The sequence below is a fragment of the Cyprinodon tularosa genome, unplaced genomic scaffold, assembly GCF_016077235.1.
Source record: "Cyprinodon tularosa strain WSP-4 unplaced genomic scaffold, ASM1607723v1 ctg1554, whole genome shotgun sequence".
Taxonomy (NCBI): Eukaryota; Metazoa; Chordata; class Actinopteri; order Cyprinodontiformes; family Cyprinodontidae; genus Cyprinodon; species Cyprinodon tularosa.
In genome coordinates, this window is record NW_024038389.1 from 3518 (window position 1) to 19312 (window position 15795).

The 15795-nt window shown below is 41.5% G+C and overlaps 1 protein-coding gene and 1 long non-coding RNA gene across 2 annotated transcripts in view; both read left to right on the forward strand.

The window, feature by feature from the left end:
* The first annotated feature begins 498 nt into the window (after window positions 1–498).
* LOC119780134 (NLR family CARD domain-containing protein 3-like) overlaps window positions 499–15795 on the forward strand; it is a 39460-nt gene continuing 24163 nt past the window's right edge. Inside the window, exons 1-2 of the mRNA XM_038280048.1 lie at window positions 499–641; window positions 1446–1568. Coding sequence (XP_038135976.1) covers window positions 538–641; window positions 1446–1568 — 227 coding nt within the window. The 5' untranslated portion in view covers window positions 499–537. The remainder of the gene's footprint in view (window positions 642–1445; window positions 1569–15795) is intronic.
* Window positions 12495–13439, forward strand: LOC119780135. The gene is made up of 2 exons (XR_005280339.1): window positions 12495–12672; window positions 13392–13439. It is a non-coding gene; the product is annotated as an uncharacterized LOC119780135 (long non-coding RNA).

Consider the following 15795-nt stretch of genomic DNA (forward strand, 5'->3'; position numbering starts at 1 on the left):
AACCCACCTCCAGCCCTTCCTCCACCAAAGCTAAAGCTTTACTGGAGTTTAATTGCTCCGAGACACTTGCTGCGTTCTGCGTCTCATTTCAACTGGTCTGGCAGAAGACCGCCATGTTGAGCCTGGTTCTGCCAGAGGTTTCTTCCCAACGGGGAGTTTCTCCTCTCCGCTGTCGCTCCATGCTTGCTCATTATGGACAGGTTCTCTCAACCTGTGTTATCCAACTGGACTTCCATCCTGCAGGTCCCTGAGTGAAGCTCTAATATCAGTTTCACTAACCATCAGTCTACAAACTGACCAACTTCATCTATCTCCACTCCACCTGTTTCAGGGATGGAGGGAAACAGCCCTATTCTTTGTTCCTGTTTATGCATATCTAATAAAATTCAGCGCCATATTTCCTGCTGAGGTCTGAGCACCAAAGACCAAATAATTGTATCAATACATTTCTTCTGATCGATTTTTCTCTTTGTGTGAGTTTTTCAGATTGAACTGACTGGTTCTGGTTTCTCTCTCAGACTGACTGAAGTCCAGAAGATGGAAGATTGGGATCTAAAGGAGGACAGAGCAGAACCTCCAAGATCCAGTTGCCCTCCTATGAGGAGTGACTGGTCCAAAGGAGGAATACCTCCAGACTTCAGGTCAGAACCTGGACCCTCAGACACAAAGCAAGGAACCAGTTTCTAACTGATCCATGTGACTCCATAGCGATAGAAACTCTAGAATCTGAACTGGTGTATCTTCAGAAGCTAAATAAGAATGAAGGATGTTAGTCTGTAAATTAGTGGAGTTTGAATGAAGGCCTAAGAATCAATGTTGGAGGAAAATAGAACCAACCAAGCATCTGATGAGCAACCACGTTCAGAAATGCTCTCTAAAGCTTCTGGACCACAGGAGCTTTTGGACTGGGAACACTGGACCCAGCATATATACTGGGTCTAGTTGATCCAATAGGCTGATGACCCAGCCAAAGGTAACAGGGAAAAGCAGAACAACAGGACTTGGGACTTGACGGCCGCATCAGCTCCTCAGACAAGATGAACAACTTTGGTTCTGATATCAGGGAGCAGAACTCCACCTTCTTAGACTAGATGTGATCAATGGGTCAGTGTCCAGAACTTTCTGGGGTTTATAGTAATAGTAGTTGGTACTATAGTAGTACTTTGTAGAATCATTCCTTGAAATCTAATCTCATCAGCTTCATTAAACTGTGACCTGTTGTACTGCAGGTATTGCTTTGACCCTTGTGATCCAGACCAGTAGAACCCAGTTCTTTAGATAATTTTCAGTTGGATCCAACAGAACCATCTGAATGTTTCATTACTGAACTTAAAACCTTCTGCTTCTCTGCAGCAGTTTGTGTTCAGAGCTCCTCTTGTCTGTTTTTTATCTCAAAGTTTCTAACTGATCGATGTGATCTGAATCACAACATGTTTGTGTTTCAGAGGTCAGAACCCCAGACAGAGAGCAGAACCTCCAGGATCCAGCTGTCCGTCTATGAGGAGTGACCTGTCCAAAGAATGGAACCCTCCAGACTTCGGTGCAGAACCTAAACCCTCAGACTCAGAGTAAGGAACCAGTTTCTAACTGATGGATGCGACTCTGCAGAGATAGAACCTCTACATTCTGAACTGGTTGATCATCAGTGTCTCACTGGTTTGGACTTTGTTCTGTTGGTTTCTTATCAGGATCCAACAGATTACTGACAGGTCCAAAGTCATTTTCTCTCCTTCCAGCCTGATAAATCCCAGAAGTTGTTCAGATCTTAATCTAAATGAGCAGAGACAGAGACTGAGTGTGTCATGAATCAGCAGAATGGTTCTGGTTCCTTCCAGCAGGTGGAACTGGGCTGTATAGCAGCCCTCACTGCAGGGGGCTTCTTGGTGTCTTTGTCCACAAAGTCCTACCTGTGGAGCTTGTGGAACCATTTTTTCCTTGGCCTCTTTAATGAGAGAAAATGTTTTGTGTCTGCCTGCCTAAAAAGGAATGGGTTCAGAGAAAACATTACAGCCCCTATGCTGTAATGTTTAAGGTAGGGGGGGACAGAAAGCAGATGCATCCCTAGACAAGGATGAAGGGAAGGACATGAGCGATAAGAATAAGTTCACATAGCCTCCTTCATGCCGTGAAGAAGGCTACTTATAATAACAAATAATAACAAAGAGAAAATCTCCAAAAATACAGTTTGGCCTGTCTTCCCAAAGTAAGAGTTGTAGTATGATCCAGATGAGGTTATCTGTGTATCCTACAAGTTTGAAGGCAGTACAATGATCTATAGTGTAGTCAATGCTCATTTTATACTTATTCTAATAATAAAATAGAGGTGCCATTTGTCATTTAGGCTTATTGAAATTCCTCAGAAAAGTATTATTTTCAAATCCAATACATGTGATAATAACCCACCTCTCCTTGGTAATGCATTTGAATATTTCTCTCTGATTATTTTGCAACTTGCAGAACTCGCTCCTCCTGCATGTTTTTGGAGCAGCGAGCTTCCCATAGAGGCCAATTTAATTCTCCCAGTGCGATAGAACTCTCGCTTTCAGGAAACTACAGTTGTAGCTCACTGTCTGTCCTGCTGTGGTTGCAGAGTTGTCTGTTTTGTAGAATAAATAATCCGCCGACGAGTTATTAATCCTGAAAAGCTGAATCTGTGGCCATATTGCCAACTTTACTGCAGACTCATGATGCGGTCTGCATGGCTGCAGCTAAGAAGACAGGAGAGAGAGAGGAGAGATCGCTTGAGTTATATTTGCCCCCAAATAAATAATGGTCATTATTGTATAAATGGTCATTTTTGTATAAATATTCTTGCTTTCTACAGCGTTTCAGCTCATGCAGCTATTTTCATTGTAGAGATAAAACAAACATCAGTTATCATCTGATCGCTGCGCTGGTGGCTGTGCTGAAACATTGCGCTGTTGGCGACACTGATGACATAGACCTAGTTATATTTAATTACAAATATGATTTTTTTCCCTCCTGCTCTCAGGTAAAACAGTCTCAAAGAGAGAGACTGGAGCTAAAACCGAAACTGCAGGGGGTGGAATGTTTCTCCAGCCACAGCGCTAAAGGGGTATTAACATCTGAAAAGGGATTCATGAGTTGATAAGTACTGCGGGGGGACTGAAGGCTCATGAAAATTCTCGTATCTGTTGGATTTCTAGTGTTAATACCCTACAGCAATGATGAACTGCACGGCAGCATTCTATACTCAGCAATTGTAGTATCTAGGCAAGAGCGTCAGTCTGATAAAGAATCTGGTTGTTATTTGAAATTTTAAAGTTTAGCAGTTTTATGAATTGTAACTAGGGCTGCAACTAACGATTATTTTAAAAATCGATGAATCGGCCGATTATTTTTTCGATTAATCAATGAATCGGACAAAAAATATTTTTTATATTAACCACTTTATTCCAAAATAAACATTTTAGACAGAACAAACAAGCACACAAGTACAGGTTGCTCATTAACTGTACTGGTGCAATATGAAAAATAAATGTTTGTGTTAAAACTACCCAAACTTACATGAGAAATGTAGCTGTACATCCACAAAATATAGGCTACTTTGTTTCATAAAGCGCAAAAAAAGACATTTTTGTTTTTAAAGCCCCTAAGGGGTTCAAACAATAGGCCCCCCCATTTCAACAAATGAGCTTTTTTAGACTAGAAGAGTTCTGCCTTTTAAGACAGGAAAGTATAGCAGTTAAAGTTGCTACTTGAGAAAATACTGAACCATAGAGATAAAAATAGCCCTGTGATTCAAATTATAAATTGTATTTGGAATAAAAATGAGAGAACTAGGGGTGCTAAAAAACACATCCTCCAAAGACAGATATTTACATGGGAATGTGGCAGATAATTAATTGACATTTTACTGATCTTGCTGGATTTTATTCTGCTTTACTTCCATAAATTGAAGGATCTTTATTTTTGCCAGAAGATTTAAACTTTAAAAGCCTTGCCCTCATAATTTGCAAGTTAATTTATTTATAAAGTAAATATAAACGCTGCTTAAGCTAATTCAAATTAAATTAAAAGTAAAATAAGTAGCCAACCTTATCACTGTCTGTAACCTACTAACACGGTAAGGAAAGCATCAGATGAGCTACCTGAGAAACTAACGTTACGTTTCCCCACTTTAAAACCAAACAAACATGGTTACTCATCCTGCTGATCAGCTCTCTTCACTGCCATTGAAGGCTCCAACGTGTTTTCTTTTCAGGTGCTGTGTCATAACAGTGGTGGTTCCGTGCCATGTTCATTTGTTTTTACAAAAGTTGCATGTTACGACTTTTTTCACTGTACAAAGCGCAGGCTATTTTAATTATTGTGATCAATTTGCGCCGTCAATCTCGGTGCATGCGCGCTTCATTTGCAGTCTGGACGCTGAGGGTAAACATCCTGCGGCTCTGACTGCAGGGTTGCTGGGTTGGGATGGGGGAGGCGCCCCACGGCAGAGTAGGAACGATACATGCTTTCACGTAAGAGTCTCCAAAAGCCGCCAGTGACACCGTAAAAAGTCGCCAGATTTGACGCTAGTCACTTTTTTGAAAAATAGTCGCTGGAGGGGTCTGAAAAGTTGCTGAGTTGGCAACACTGCGCACCTGCGGCGCTGACTCGCTCTGCCGTATTTTTTTTTTCTTCCCCCGTTTCAGTCAAGTGGCAGTGATGACGGCGGCGGCGGCGGATGACGCATTAATCGCGCGACACAACTAATCAATGATTAAATTCGTTGCCAACGCTTTTAAAAGTCGATTTTTATCGATTTTATCGATTCGTTGTTGCAGCCCTAATTGTAACATAAAAGTTACTAAAACTAGACTAAAACCTTTTTAAGTTTTAGTCGACTGAAACTGACTAAAGCTTTCACATATAGTAATGACTAAAATGTAACTAAACTAATAATAGTTTTCTTCCTAATGACTAAATTTATGATGGCTGTCAGAAACAACACTGCAGCTCTAGACAATTTCATATTTTAAAGTGCCGCCTTGAAAACAGTAATAAATACATAAAAAAATAGTTGGACTGTAAATATGACTGTATATTTACAGTTCTAACATTCTTTTTTTTCTTACTTTGTGAAGATAGGCCAAACTGTATTTTTGGAGATTTTTCATTGTTATAAGCATATAATAGCCAATAATTACACTATAGATCATTATACAAGTTCATACTACAACTCTTACTTTGGAAAAATGTGCTAAACTCTATTTTTTTAAGATTTTTTTTAATTGTTATTATAAGCAGGCCAGGTGTGTAATCTCTGCAACAGGAACCACAGCACTGAGCGTTGTGTGCACTGCACAAAGTATACCTGTCACAAATGCAGGAAGGACTCACCTTGGGTTTGTGAAAACTGCTAAATGGGACAATTGTAGCGTCATATGTAGTGCTTTTCCTTGGGTGAAATTAATGTTACTCCAGTACTAAAATCATACATAATGACGTGAAAAGGCGAGACAAGACAAAATACAATTATTCTCTAAGTTGTTCTTTCTTTCACATAGTGAGCTTTGTAATATAAATGAGTCTGTTGGTGAATGGACAATATAAATAGGCTCTGCCTTGCCCTGTTGGAAAAGCATGGCTATGACCTGTTCTCAGCTCAGGAACTAGGACCCGTATGATATCTGGTTGTTCAATAGGTTTGTCTAAATAACAGATTTAGATATGACTTATCAAGATATTCCTACAAAAAGGTCTGATGTTGCAGGGGAAGGTAATGAAAAGTGTTTGGAGCATGCTCTTGTTCTGATGCCAGTTTGTTTCAGCATTTATCCAGTCTCATGTAGAGTGAATACACAAACTTGAAGAGGGGAGGGGGGCTTGCAGGAAAACTGGAATTCTCCGGGACATCTAGTCTTATACAGTATAAAAATAAGATAAGCAAAGCAGCAAAACCACAAACAAACAGAATAGTGAATTACTGAAACTGGGACTGAACCACTTCTTAACTAAGAGTCTTTGTTTCCTTCTTAGATTCAATTCAATTTCAATTCAGTTTATTTATATAGCGCCAATTCACAACACAAGTCATCTCAAGGCACTTCAGATGGGCTTCAGGCTGGAACACACAGAGGAACATCTGGAGGAACGCAGAGGAGAACAGAGCAGGGTCTCCATCACACAGCTGTGTTTCTATGAGGAGTGACCACACCAAAGATATATTGCACAGTTAGTACTGATCCTGTAGCAGCAGATCCGAGGTGAGTCCTCTGCTACTAGCTGCTATGATCATGTTTAAAACTCTCATAGCTGCAAACTAAGTCAAACTGGACTTTAAGCTGAAAAGCTCAGCAAAAAAGAAGCTTCAGGACATCCAACCAGCTCCAGGAAGGTTCTCTGATGAGAGGAAAGCTGCAGCATCATGCTGCCTCCAGTGCAGAGCTTGATCAGCAATCAGAGCTGTTAAAACTACTGATTGAACTACTTTATTAAAGAAAAAAATAAAAAGTACAGGTTCTACATTTTACTTAAGTACAAGAGTGAAATTATTTTTTTCTTTTAAATTATATAAAATAATTTTTTAAATTCTTATTTTTTTTCCTTTCAGATGAGTTCTTTTTCCTCCTTTTCTCACTGTGTTTGCACAGAAGCAATGAAAACAACTTCCACAGGCTGGATTTGTTCTAAATGATAATTTCAGACAGGATGATATAAACTGAACCTCAGTCCTTATCAATATTATTGAATTATGAGACACTCTTGATGTAATAAGGAGTAAAAATTTCAGATATGTGTTCAAATGCTGTGAGCAAATGGAACATTTCCTCAGAAAAATAAAAAATCAAGTAAAGTATAGATAATAAAAAAGCCACAAAGTATTTCTACTTAGTTATTTCACACCTCTGTCAACAATACCAGCAGTTAGTGCATCTGCCACACAGCTGGTTGGAGACTTCGAGACAAGAAGATCAACCAAGAAGCCATTTCTCTCCATCAAGGACAGACAGAAGGTCTGAAGAAAGTGATCCTCTCTGATAACTTTACAAAGTCCTCAACTCACCAACACCCCACTCCATGTGTCCTTGTTTCTGAATTTGGGTCCTTATCAAACCAAATCGTGACAGAATAATGTAACTAGTTGACCCAGAATCACAAAGAAACATCACCACCCGGGCCAACCAATGACCCTGGATGAATGGGGGGGTTCGGAATCAGAATCAGACATACTTTAAAAATCCCACAGGGAAATGTTGTTACATGCTGCAGATATATATATATATATATATATATATATATATATATATATATATATATATATATATATATATATATATTAGCTATATATATATAGTGCAGCCAGGGCTGAGCTGAAGAAGGGAATCAAGAAGGCCAAACACCACTACAAGAGGAAAGTGGAGGATCACTTCTCCAACTCTGACCCTCGACGTATGTGGCAAGGCCTTCAGATTCTCACCGACTACAAGACTTCCAACACTTCCCCTGCCTCCTCTGACGTCTCCTTCCTCAACGAGCTTAACAACTTTTACGCTCGCTTTGAGAGGGAGAATACTACAGCTGCATCCAAGGCAGCCATTTCCCCAGACCACCAGCCACTGACTCTCCTCTCCACCGACGTAGGAGCGGTTCTGAGCGGGATTAAAGCCAACAAGGCTGCGGGCCCTGATGGCATCCCCGGACGTGTCCTCAGAGCATGCTCTGGGGAACTGGCGGGGGTGCTGACAGACATCTTCAACCTGTCCCTGGCCCGCGCTGTGGTGCCGACCTGCTTCAAGACCACCTCCATCATCCCCATCCCCAAGAACTCCAATCCATCCAGACTCAACGACTGCCGCCCGCTAGCCCTCACCCCCATCATCACCAAGTGCTCTGAGCGGCTGGTTCTAGCACACCTCAGATCCTGCCTCCCCCCCACACTGGACCCCCACCAATTTGCTTACAGGCAGAATAGGAGCACAGAGGATGAAGTCTCCATAGCGCTGCACTCTGTCCTCGCACACCTGGATAGCAACCACACTTATGCCAGAATGCTGTTCTTGGACTTCAGCTCAGCATTTAACACGGTCATCCCATCACAGCTCACCGCCAAACTCTCAGACCTGGGCATCAGCTCACTAATGTGCAACTGGCTGCTCGACTTCCTGACCAGCCGCCCCCAGCATGTCCGGCTGGATAATCACGTATCATCCACCATCACCATAAACACCGGAGTGCCACAAGGCTGCGTGATGAGTCCCTTCCTCTACTCCCTCCTCACCCACGACTGCAGACCTGTCCATGGCTCAAACGCCATCATCAAGTTTGCAGACGACACCACGGTGATCGGCCTCATCAGAGACAACGATGAGGCCGCCTACAGGGAGGAGGTGGACCGTCTGGCTGAGTGGTGCGACTCAAACAACCTGCAGCTGAACACAGAGAAGACCAAGGAGCTCATCGTGGACTTCAGGAAGAACGCCGACCCACACCCCCCCATCCACATCAAGGGTACGGCGGTGGAGCGTGTGGACAGCTTCAAGTTCCTGGGTGTCCACATCTCTGAGGACCTGACCTGGACGACCAGCTGCTCCAAACTCATCAAGAAGGCCCACCAGCGCCTCTTCTTCATGAGGACCCTGCGGAAGAACCATCTGTCCACAGAGATCCTCACGAACTTCTACCGCTGTACCATCGAGAGCATCCTCACCAACTGTATCACAGTTTGGTATGGGAACTGCTCTGCCTCGGACCGGAAGGCGCTGCAGAGGGTGGGGAAAACCGCCCAGCGCATCGCCGGGGCACCGCTTCCTGCCATCCAGGACATCTACAGGAAGCGGTGTCTGAAAAGGGCCGGGAAAATCAGCAAGGACCCCACTCACCCTGCACACAGACTATTCTCTCTCCTGCCCTCTGGGAGGCGTTACAGAAGCATACGGACTAAAACCACCAGGCACCGGAACAGCTTCTTCCCCAGAGCTGTCACGCTTCTGAACGCCTCATGACACGAACTATAAGGACTGTACTCCCATCCCCCTACACAACAATAACCATGGACGCTCCTCACACATACCACAAACTGCTTCCTCACACGCATTCACAATCCGTGTACCGTATTTTCACGACTATAAGGCGCACTTAAACGTCTTTTTTTTCCCTCAAAATGTGCGGTGCGCCCTATGGTGCGGTGCGCCCTATGTGTGTTGTAACTGCGACTTTTGAGACCACCTCATTGAGGAGATGATGAAAGAGTGGCTGAATGTAAGGAGACCAGGTGTTTTTTTTCCCACCCCTCACCATCGCTGTTAATATGTAACTCCATGCGTGCCCATCTCACAGCTGATGTGAAAAACATGGGGAAACAAATTAACCCTGTGCTCGCTGTTCAACCGCTCGACATCGGTGTGAACCGGACCCAGCAGGTGCAGCAGAAGCAGCGAGTTTACATGCAAAGTCAATGGTTGACGCGCGTATAGGTGCAGCAAAAGGTCCTGCAGCGCATTTTGATGCAGCACGTCGGGAGCGTTTAAGCATCTGCCAACGCGCTGCTGCTGCTCAGATGGAAAAATTGAAGTTTTGCTGCTGGACGCGCCGCATCAACCAATCAGAGAAGCTGATCTGGGAGCTGACAGCGAGACACAGCGCTCTGATGATATTAACGCAAATGAAAAGGCTGGGTGGATGCGTGGCTGAGGCAGGTGTATGTGAGGAGACCAGGTGCTTTTTTCCACGCATCACCATCGCTGCGTGCCCATCTCACAGCCGATGTGAAAAAAAGATGAATCAAATGAACGCTGTGCTCGCCGTTATCCCGGGGGGTCTGACAAAGGAACTTCCACTGCTCGACATCGGTGTGAGGCGGCCGTTCAAAGTAAGGCTGCGAGCGGCGTGGGAGCGATGGATGACCGACGGAGACCACAGTTTCATGATAAATGGAAGGCAGCGCCGGGCAAGTTACGCCACCGTTTGCGGATGGATTGTAGATGGACTGTGTCTGCTGGCTCTGTTCTTCAAGCTTTCGCAAAAGCCGGCATTATTTCTGAGGAGCTGCGCTGCACGGAAAGTGACTCTGACAGCGAAGAAGGGGAAACTGGCATGTCTGATTTAGCGCAGCTGTTTTATTCAGAGGAATGCTGAGGATAACAGAGGATGATGACTTTGATGGGTTTGATTAATACTTTGTAATAAATACATGAATAAAGCACAATCATACTCAGGTTTGCTTCCGCTCTATTTTTCTACCTGAAAACTTAATTCAACAGCCGCGGGCGCGTCTCCTCCTCTTCAGCGCGGCGGGTGGCAGGTGTTTTTTCATCTAAATAATCTAAATCTTGCAGCTATATTTGCTGTGATCAGTGTGAATAAAGTAGTTTTAATATGTTTTTAAGTGAGAAAGTCCACCTGAAAACTTAATAATTGCAGTCAGTTCATCCAGATTATCTATTTCTGTCGGAGGCGCTCAGACCCCCACATACCAGCGGTGCACCGACAGTAAATCCCTTCAACAGCAGCCTCACCGCGGCGGCTGGCAGGTGTTTTTCATCTAAATAATTTTAGCTGCAGGCACCAGGATACCGGCAATAAAAGCGAACATATTCCGTCGGCAGGTTTCAGGATTTTAAGTTAATTTAAGAGTGATCACAGCGCTGTGTCATCTGCGATGTGTCTGTCTCACGGCCAGCTCCCAGGTTTGATTAATACTTTGTAATAAATACATGAATAAAGCACAGTCATACTCAGTTTTGCCCCCGCTGTATTTTTAAATACGCAGTAGAGGTATTTAAAGGTAGTAGAGGACATGTACCTGTATATAAAAAACGCGCCCTATAGTCCGGTGCGCCTTATGTGTGTGTTAAATACAGAAATGGGACACATAACTGAGAGTGCGCCTTTTAGTCCGGTGCGCCTTATGGTCGTGAAAATACGGTATATAATATGTCAACTTGTACCATACATTATAACCCCACTAATATATATATTTATATGATCCAGGTAACATCTCTGTATAGTTGTATACATGTATATAGTGTCTATATTCATTTACAGCCTCAATCACTGTTAATGCTGTTATACTGTTTATACATACATTTTATAGTCTATTTATACATACCCTCTGTACACTTGTAATGCATATTTATATCCTGTATAGCACTTCTGGATAGATGCTAACTGCATTTCGTTGCTTGTACTTGTGACAGTGCAATGACAATAAAGTTGAATTCTATTCTATTCTATATATATATATTAGGGGTGGAACGGTTCACAAAATCCGCGGTTCGGTTTACGCTTCGTGGTCACTGTTTTCGGTTCGGTATATGTTGATTGTTAGGAAAATCTATTATGTCTTGTACAACGCGTGTTGCACAATGCTTGCACACTGTTTTTATCCACAACTTTCTTTCCGCCGTCATCGTAGGTCACTCTAAATGCAAAGTGGTCGCATACAGCAGACCTATAAAGTGCTGCTGGCACGTCTTCCAACTAGGGTTGCCATTTCTATAGCACCAAAAAGGAGGACATTGTGCGGCATATCAATAAATTACTAAGGTGTACATAAGAATCAGGTAAAGTCACATTTATAGCACAATTCTTAGTAGTTTAAAGATGATGCTTGTGTAGCTGAATAGAGAGAGATGTAAAAAAAGAATTGGTTCCCAGCATTTGTATTTATTTAATACATTGTGGTGTTTAAAAAGTGACAATTTTTTGACACGATTAATTTGCGCAGAACTGCTGCAATTGATCATAAAGCAGTTGTTTGGAAAAGAAGCTCGAGGCAGAAGAAGAGCTAGAGAATAGGACGATACAAATTTCAAAAAGTGGCTGGAAAAGAGGAATTCGTGACATGGCTGCAGCCTGTCAAGTGCAAAGATGATTTCACCATGTTATTTATCTATCTATCTATCTATCTATCTATCTATCTATCTATCTATCTATCTATCTATCTATCTATCTATCTATCTATCTATCTATCTATCTATCTATCTATATATATATATATATATATATAGATATCTATATCTATATCTATATCTATATCTATATCTATATCTATATATATATATATATATATATATATATATATATATATATATATATATATATATATATACAAACTTCAGTCATGGAACTGTGCAGTCATGGAACATCATCTCTTCATCCATTCCTGCAATAAGAATTTTCTTTTAAAGTTGTGAGATTCACTCTAGAATCTCACAACTTCTTCCTGGTCTGTTGAAGCACCAATAGTCTGCATCCAATTATTTAATTAATTGCTCTTAGTTTTTTTTGGATAGTTTTTTGGACTTCCTAAAATCCTGAAATTTAGGATTTTAGGGGCTCTAATAATAAAAATAAATATAATAGAATTATATCATAACAACTAATATAATTCTAATATAATTCTTATTGAACAACAACTAAGAGATAAAGACAAATTTCATCAGTCCATTGTTTTATTTTTTTATGTTAGATACAAAAGTATGTTAGATATACTTTTGTATCACATCTTTATTTCTGTAATAGATGGTAAACAGCTACTGTATCCTACAGGTGGGAATCAGTGAATGTAAATGTAGCTTCATCCTGTGTTCTTGGCTGCAGCTGCAGGTGTGTGAGCTGATGTGAAGTGAGCAGCATGGATCAGTGTGAGGACAGAGAGGACAGAGTCCCTCCCTCTAAAACCACTCTGTGTGGAGAACATGAGGACCAGAGCAAAGCTCAGAGGTCAGATCACCATCTCTAACTGTCCAGGACTCTTCTCCATGTCAGACCCAGAGATGGCAAAAGTACTCACTTTCCATACTTGAGTAAAAGTACAGATACTTGTGCTAAAAATACTCTGGTAAAAGTGGAAGTACTGATTAAACTTCTTTACTCAAGTAAAAGTAACAAAGTACAGGCTTGTAAATTTACTTAAAGTATAAAAGTAAAAGTAGAAACCACTTTTTTCATGCCGTTGCCTACATTTTAAATGGATGTCTGCCAATAGGACTAGATCTCCGTTGTGTTCATTTTCAATCATCTCGTCGTCCATGCTACTATGCTAACGCCACCGCCACCAAGCTGCAATGATTTGCCGCCAATGAATACCGCCGAATCTGTCGATTCATCTTGTAGTGGTGCGTCAATGCAACGTAGATTCCCATCCAATTAGATTGAATTTGGTATTGATGACGTGAAAAATAATAATGGTAACTCCATTGAAATGATTCAAAACTAAAGTAACGAGCCAATTTTTTAAAATGTAAGGAGTAGAAAGTACAGATATTTGTGTAAAAATGTAAGGAGTAGAAGTAAAAAGTCGCCATAAAAATAAGTAGTAAAGTAAAGTAAAAATATCAGAAAAATTTACTTGAGTACAGTAACGAAGTATTTGTACTTCATTACTTCCCATCTCTGGTCAGACCTCAGCATGAACATCAACAAACCATCTTTATTCACAGGAAACCAGCAGAATCAGAACCTGGACCAGAACCCAGCTGTGTGTCTTTTAAGAGCAATGATTCAAAGGACTTTTATATTAATTTTAACTCAGATCAACCTTCATTAGCAAACAGTCGAGCTGTTTCTAAATGTTCCACTGATCTGTATAACTTCATTCCAACACATTAATGTGAACACAACTCTTTCTCACACGTTTTCACATGTGAAGCAGTGAGTGATGGAGGCTAAATAATGGAAATAATCAAAGGATTGAGATGATTGATTTATTGAGATGATATGAAATGATCTTGTTAGATGATATTGGAGCTAAAATCGATTGTTCTTCCATCCAGTTGAATCTTTCTGGATCACTTTGTGTCACCTTAGTGAACCAGAGTTGGTGCTTCTGCAGAGCTTAAGGTGATGCACATGTAGTCAAGTCGTGATGCTGATCCTTTTAATTAAACTGTTTTTTTCTTCTGGATGTTTTTCCACTAATTCAGTCTCCAGTGATTTCAGGGTAAACATTGTTGGAGGTGTTTCTAAGTGTCTGTAGTTCACCTGTTGGTCCAGCAGGGGTCAGGCTGATTTCTCATGAAGTCAAAATTCAGATGAATCACTTTACAGAAATAATCAATGACAGAATAAGTTGTTCCCAGTGTGGACTCTAGATTTTGTCCATGATTTTGGGCTTATGATAGTTTACTTAATACAAAAAATGATTGGAAGAAAAACACATTTTTCCATCCCTTTTGTGTTTTGACCCATGGGGGATCATGCACAGACATCCAAAGTCTCCCCAAAGTTCTGGGAGTCTCCCTGATATAGATAGTTGTTCACAGATACCCGCGAGGCGGATAAATGATCCCGGATTTTCAACTATGAGAGGTGGTGTTTTTTAATTCCATGAGAGCGGGCAGGCAGTACAATAATTCATGCATCTTGTGCGGATTAGAACTACTGAGATTGCTCAGACAACAAGACAGAGCAGGATGTGGGGGAGAAGTTGCTGGTGAAACCTACCTCATTTAAAATGAAAAGAATGAAATAGATCCAAAGAACCTATCAGTAACCATATGTGTTCCAGTGCAGATCATTGTTAGAATTTCTTTTAAGTATTATGTATTCAGCACAGGGGCCATAACAGGGGCCAGGACATGATCTACAGGGGCACTGGCCCCCGTTGGCCCCTGTCTAGAACCAGCCATGGTGAGGAATGATGACACCGTGGCGAGGTGCACTGTATGCTGAAGTCCCTCTCTCTCTCTCTCTCTCTCTCTCTCTCTCTCTCTCTCTCTCTCTCTCTCTCTCTCTCTCTCTCTCTCTCTCTCTCTCTCTCTCTCTCTCTCTCTCTCTCTCTCTCTCTCTCTCTCCCTCCCTTATCTAAGAATTGTTGCTGTGCTGTGGTGGAGTTTACATTTTACAGTGTTAATAAATTAAGATTTTGGAAATATTTTAAGTGTCCACTCTCACTAATTTCCATTAACCTGGTCTCAAGATATTGCACAGTTGGTATTGCACAATTGGTATACACATTCAGTACACACAAAAAAAAAATGTGATGGGCCAGTCTAGTCCAAAATGCCAGGGCCGATTTTTTTGTCCCAGTCCACCCCTGGTTGAAGATACTGGCTCCTATTTAGTGACCGTGGAGCAAAGGTGATTGGATGGATGGTTAGGATGGAGGAGTTGGCCCCAGGGATACTAGAGTCTGGGTTTGAGTCTAGTTGGAGGTCAAATGATTGCCTCAGATCGCCCCTGTCGTCTTCCTCATCTGGTTCGGCTCTCTGACACCCAGGGTAATAAAAGTCGTCCTCTTTTAGAAAAGGATTTGTAGCCTTCGGTTGATAAGGTGGAGTCAGAGCAGAGAGCTGCAGGCTTGCACTAAACTGGGATACAGGCTGGAGGTGCTCAGTGGTGCCGTTGGAGACGAACCCGCGGTCACAACAGTTGAAGCAGAAGAGTAAGACAAAAGAAAGATGTGCATTAGTAAATAGAACAACTATGAATTTTCTTATGTTGTTCTTGTCATTATACTATATGTTATATTCTATTATGAGATGTTTTCTTATTTTGAATGCTCATAATTACTCCAGATCGTTGTTTTATCGCTTATTTTGTTGCAACACTACTCTACTTTTCCTTAGTAAGACCTACAACCTGTCTTAAAATAGACTTACCCTCAGCCTATTTAAGGTATACCATTTAAAACCTCGGTCTTAAAAATGACTTACCCTCAGCCTATTTAAGGCCTAGCATTTAAAAACTCAGTCTTAAAAAAAATTACCCTCACCCTGGGAGAGGCCTACCATTTAAAAAAACGGTCTTAAGAAAGATTTACCCTCAAATCTTTTGACTGCCTACTTAATGTTATAACAGTATTTTAGTTTTTTTTTTTTTTTTTTACCTTTTAAATGACTTTGT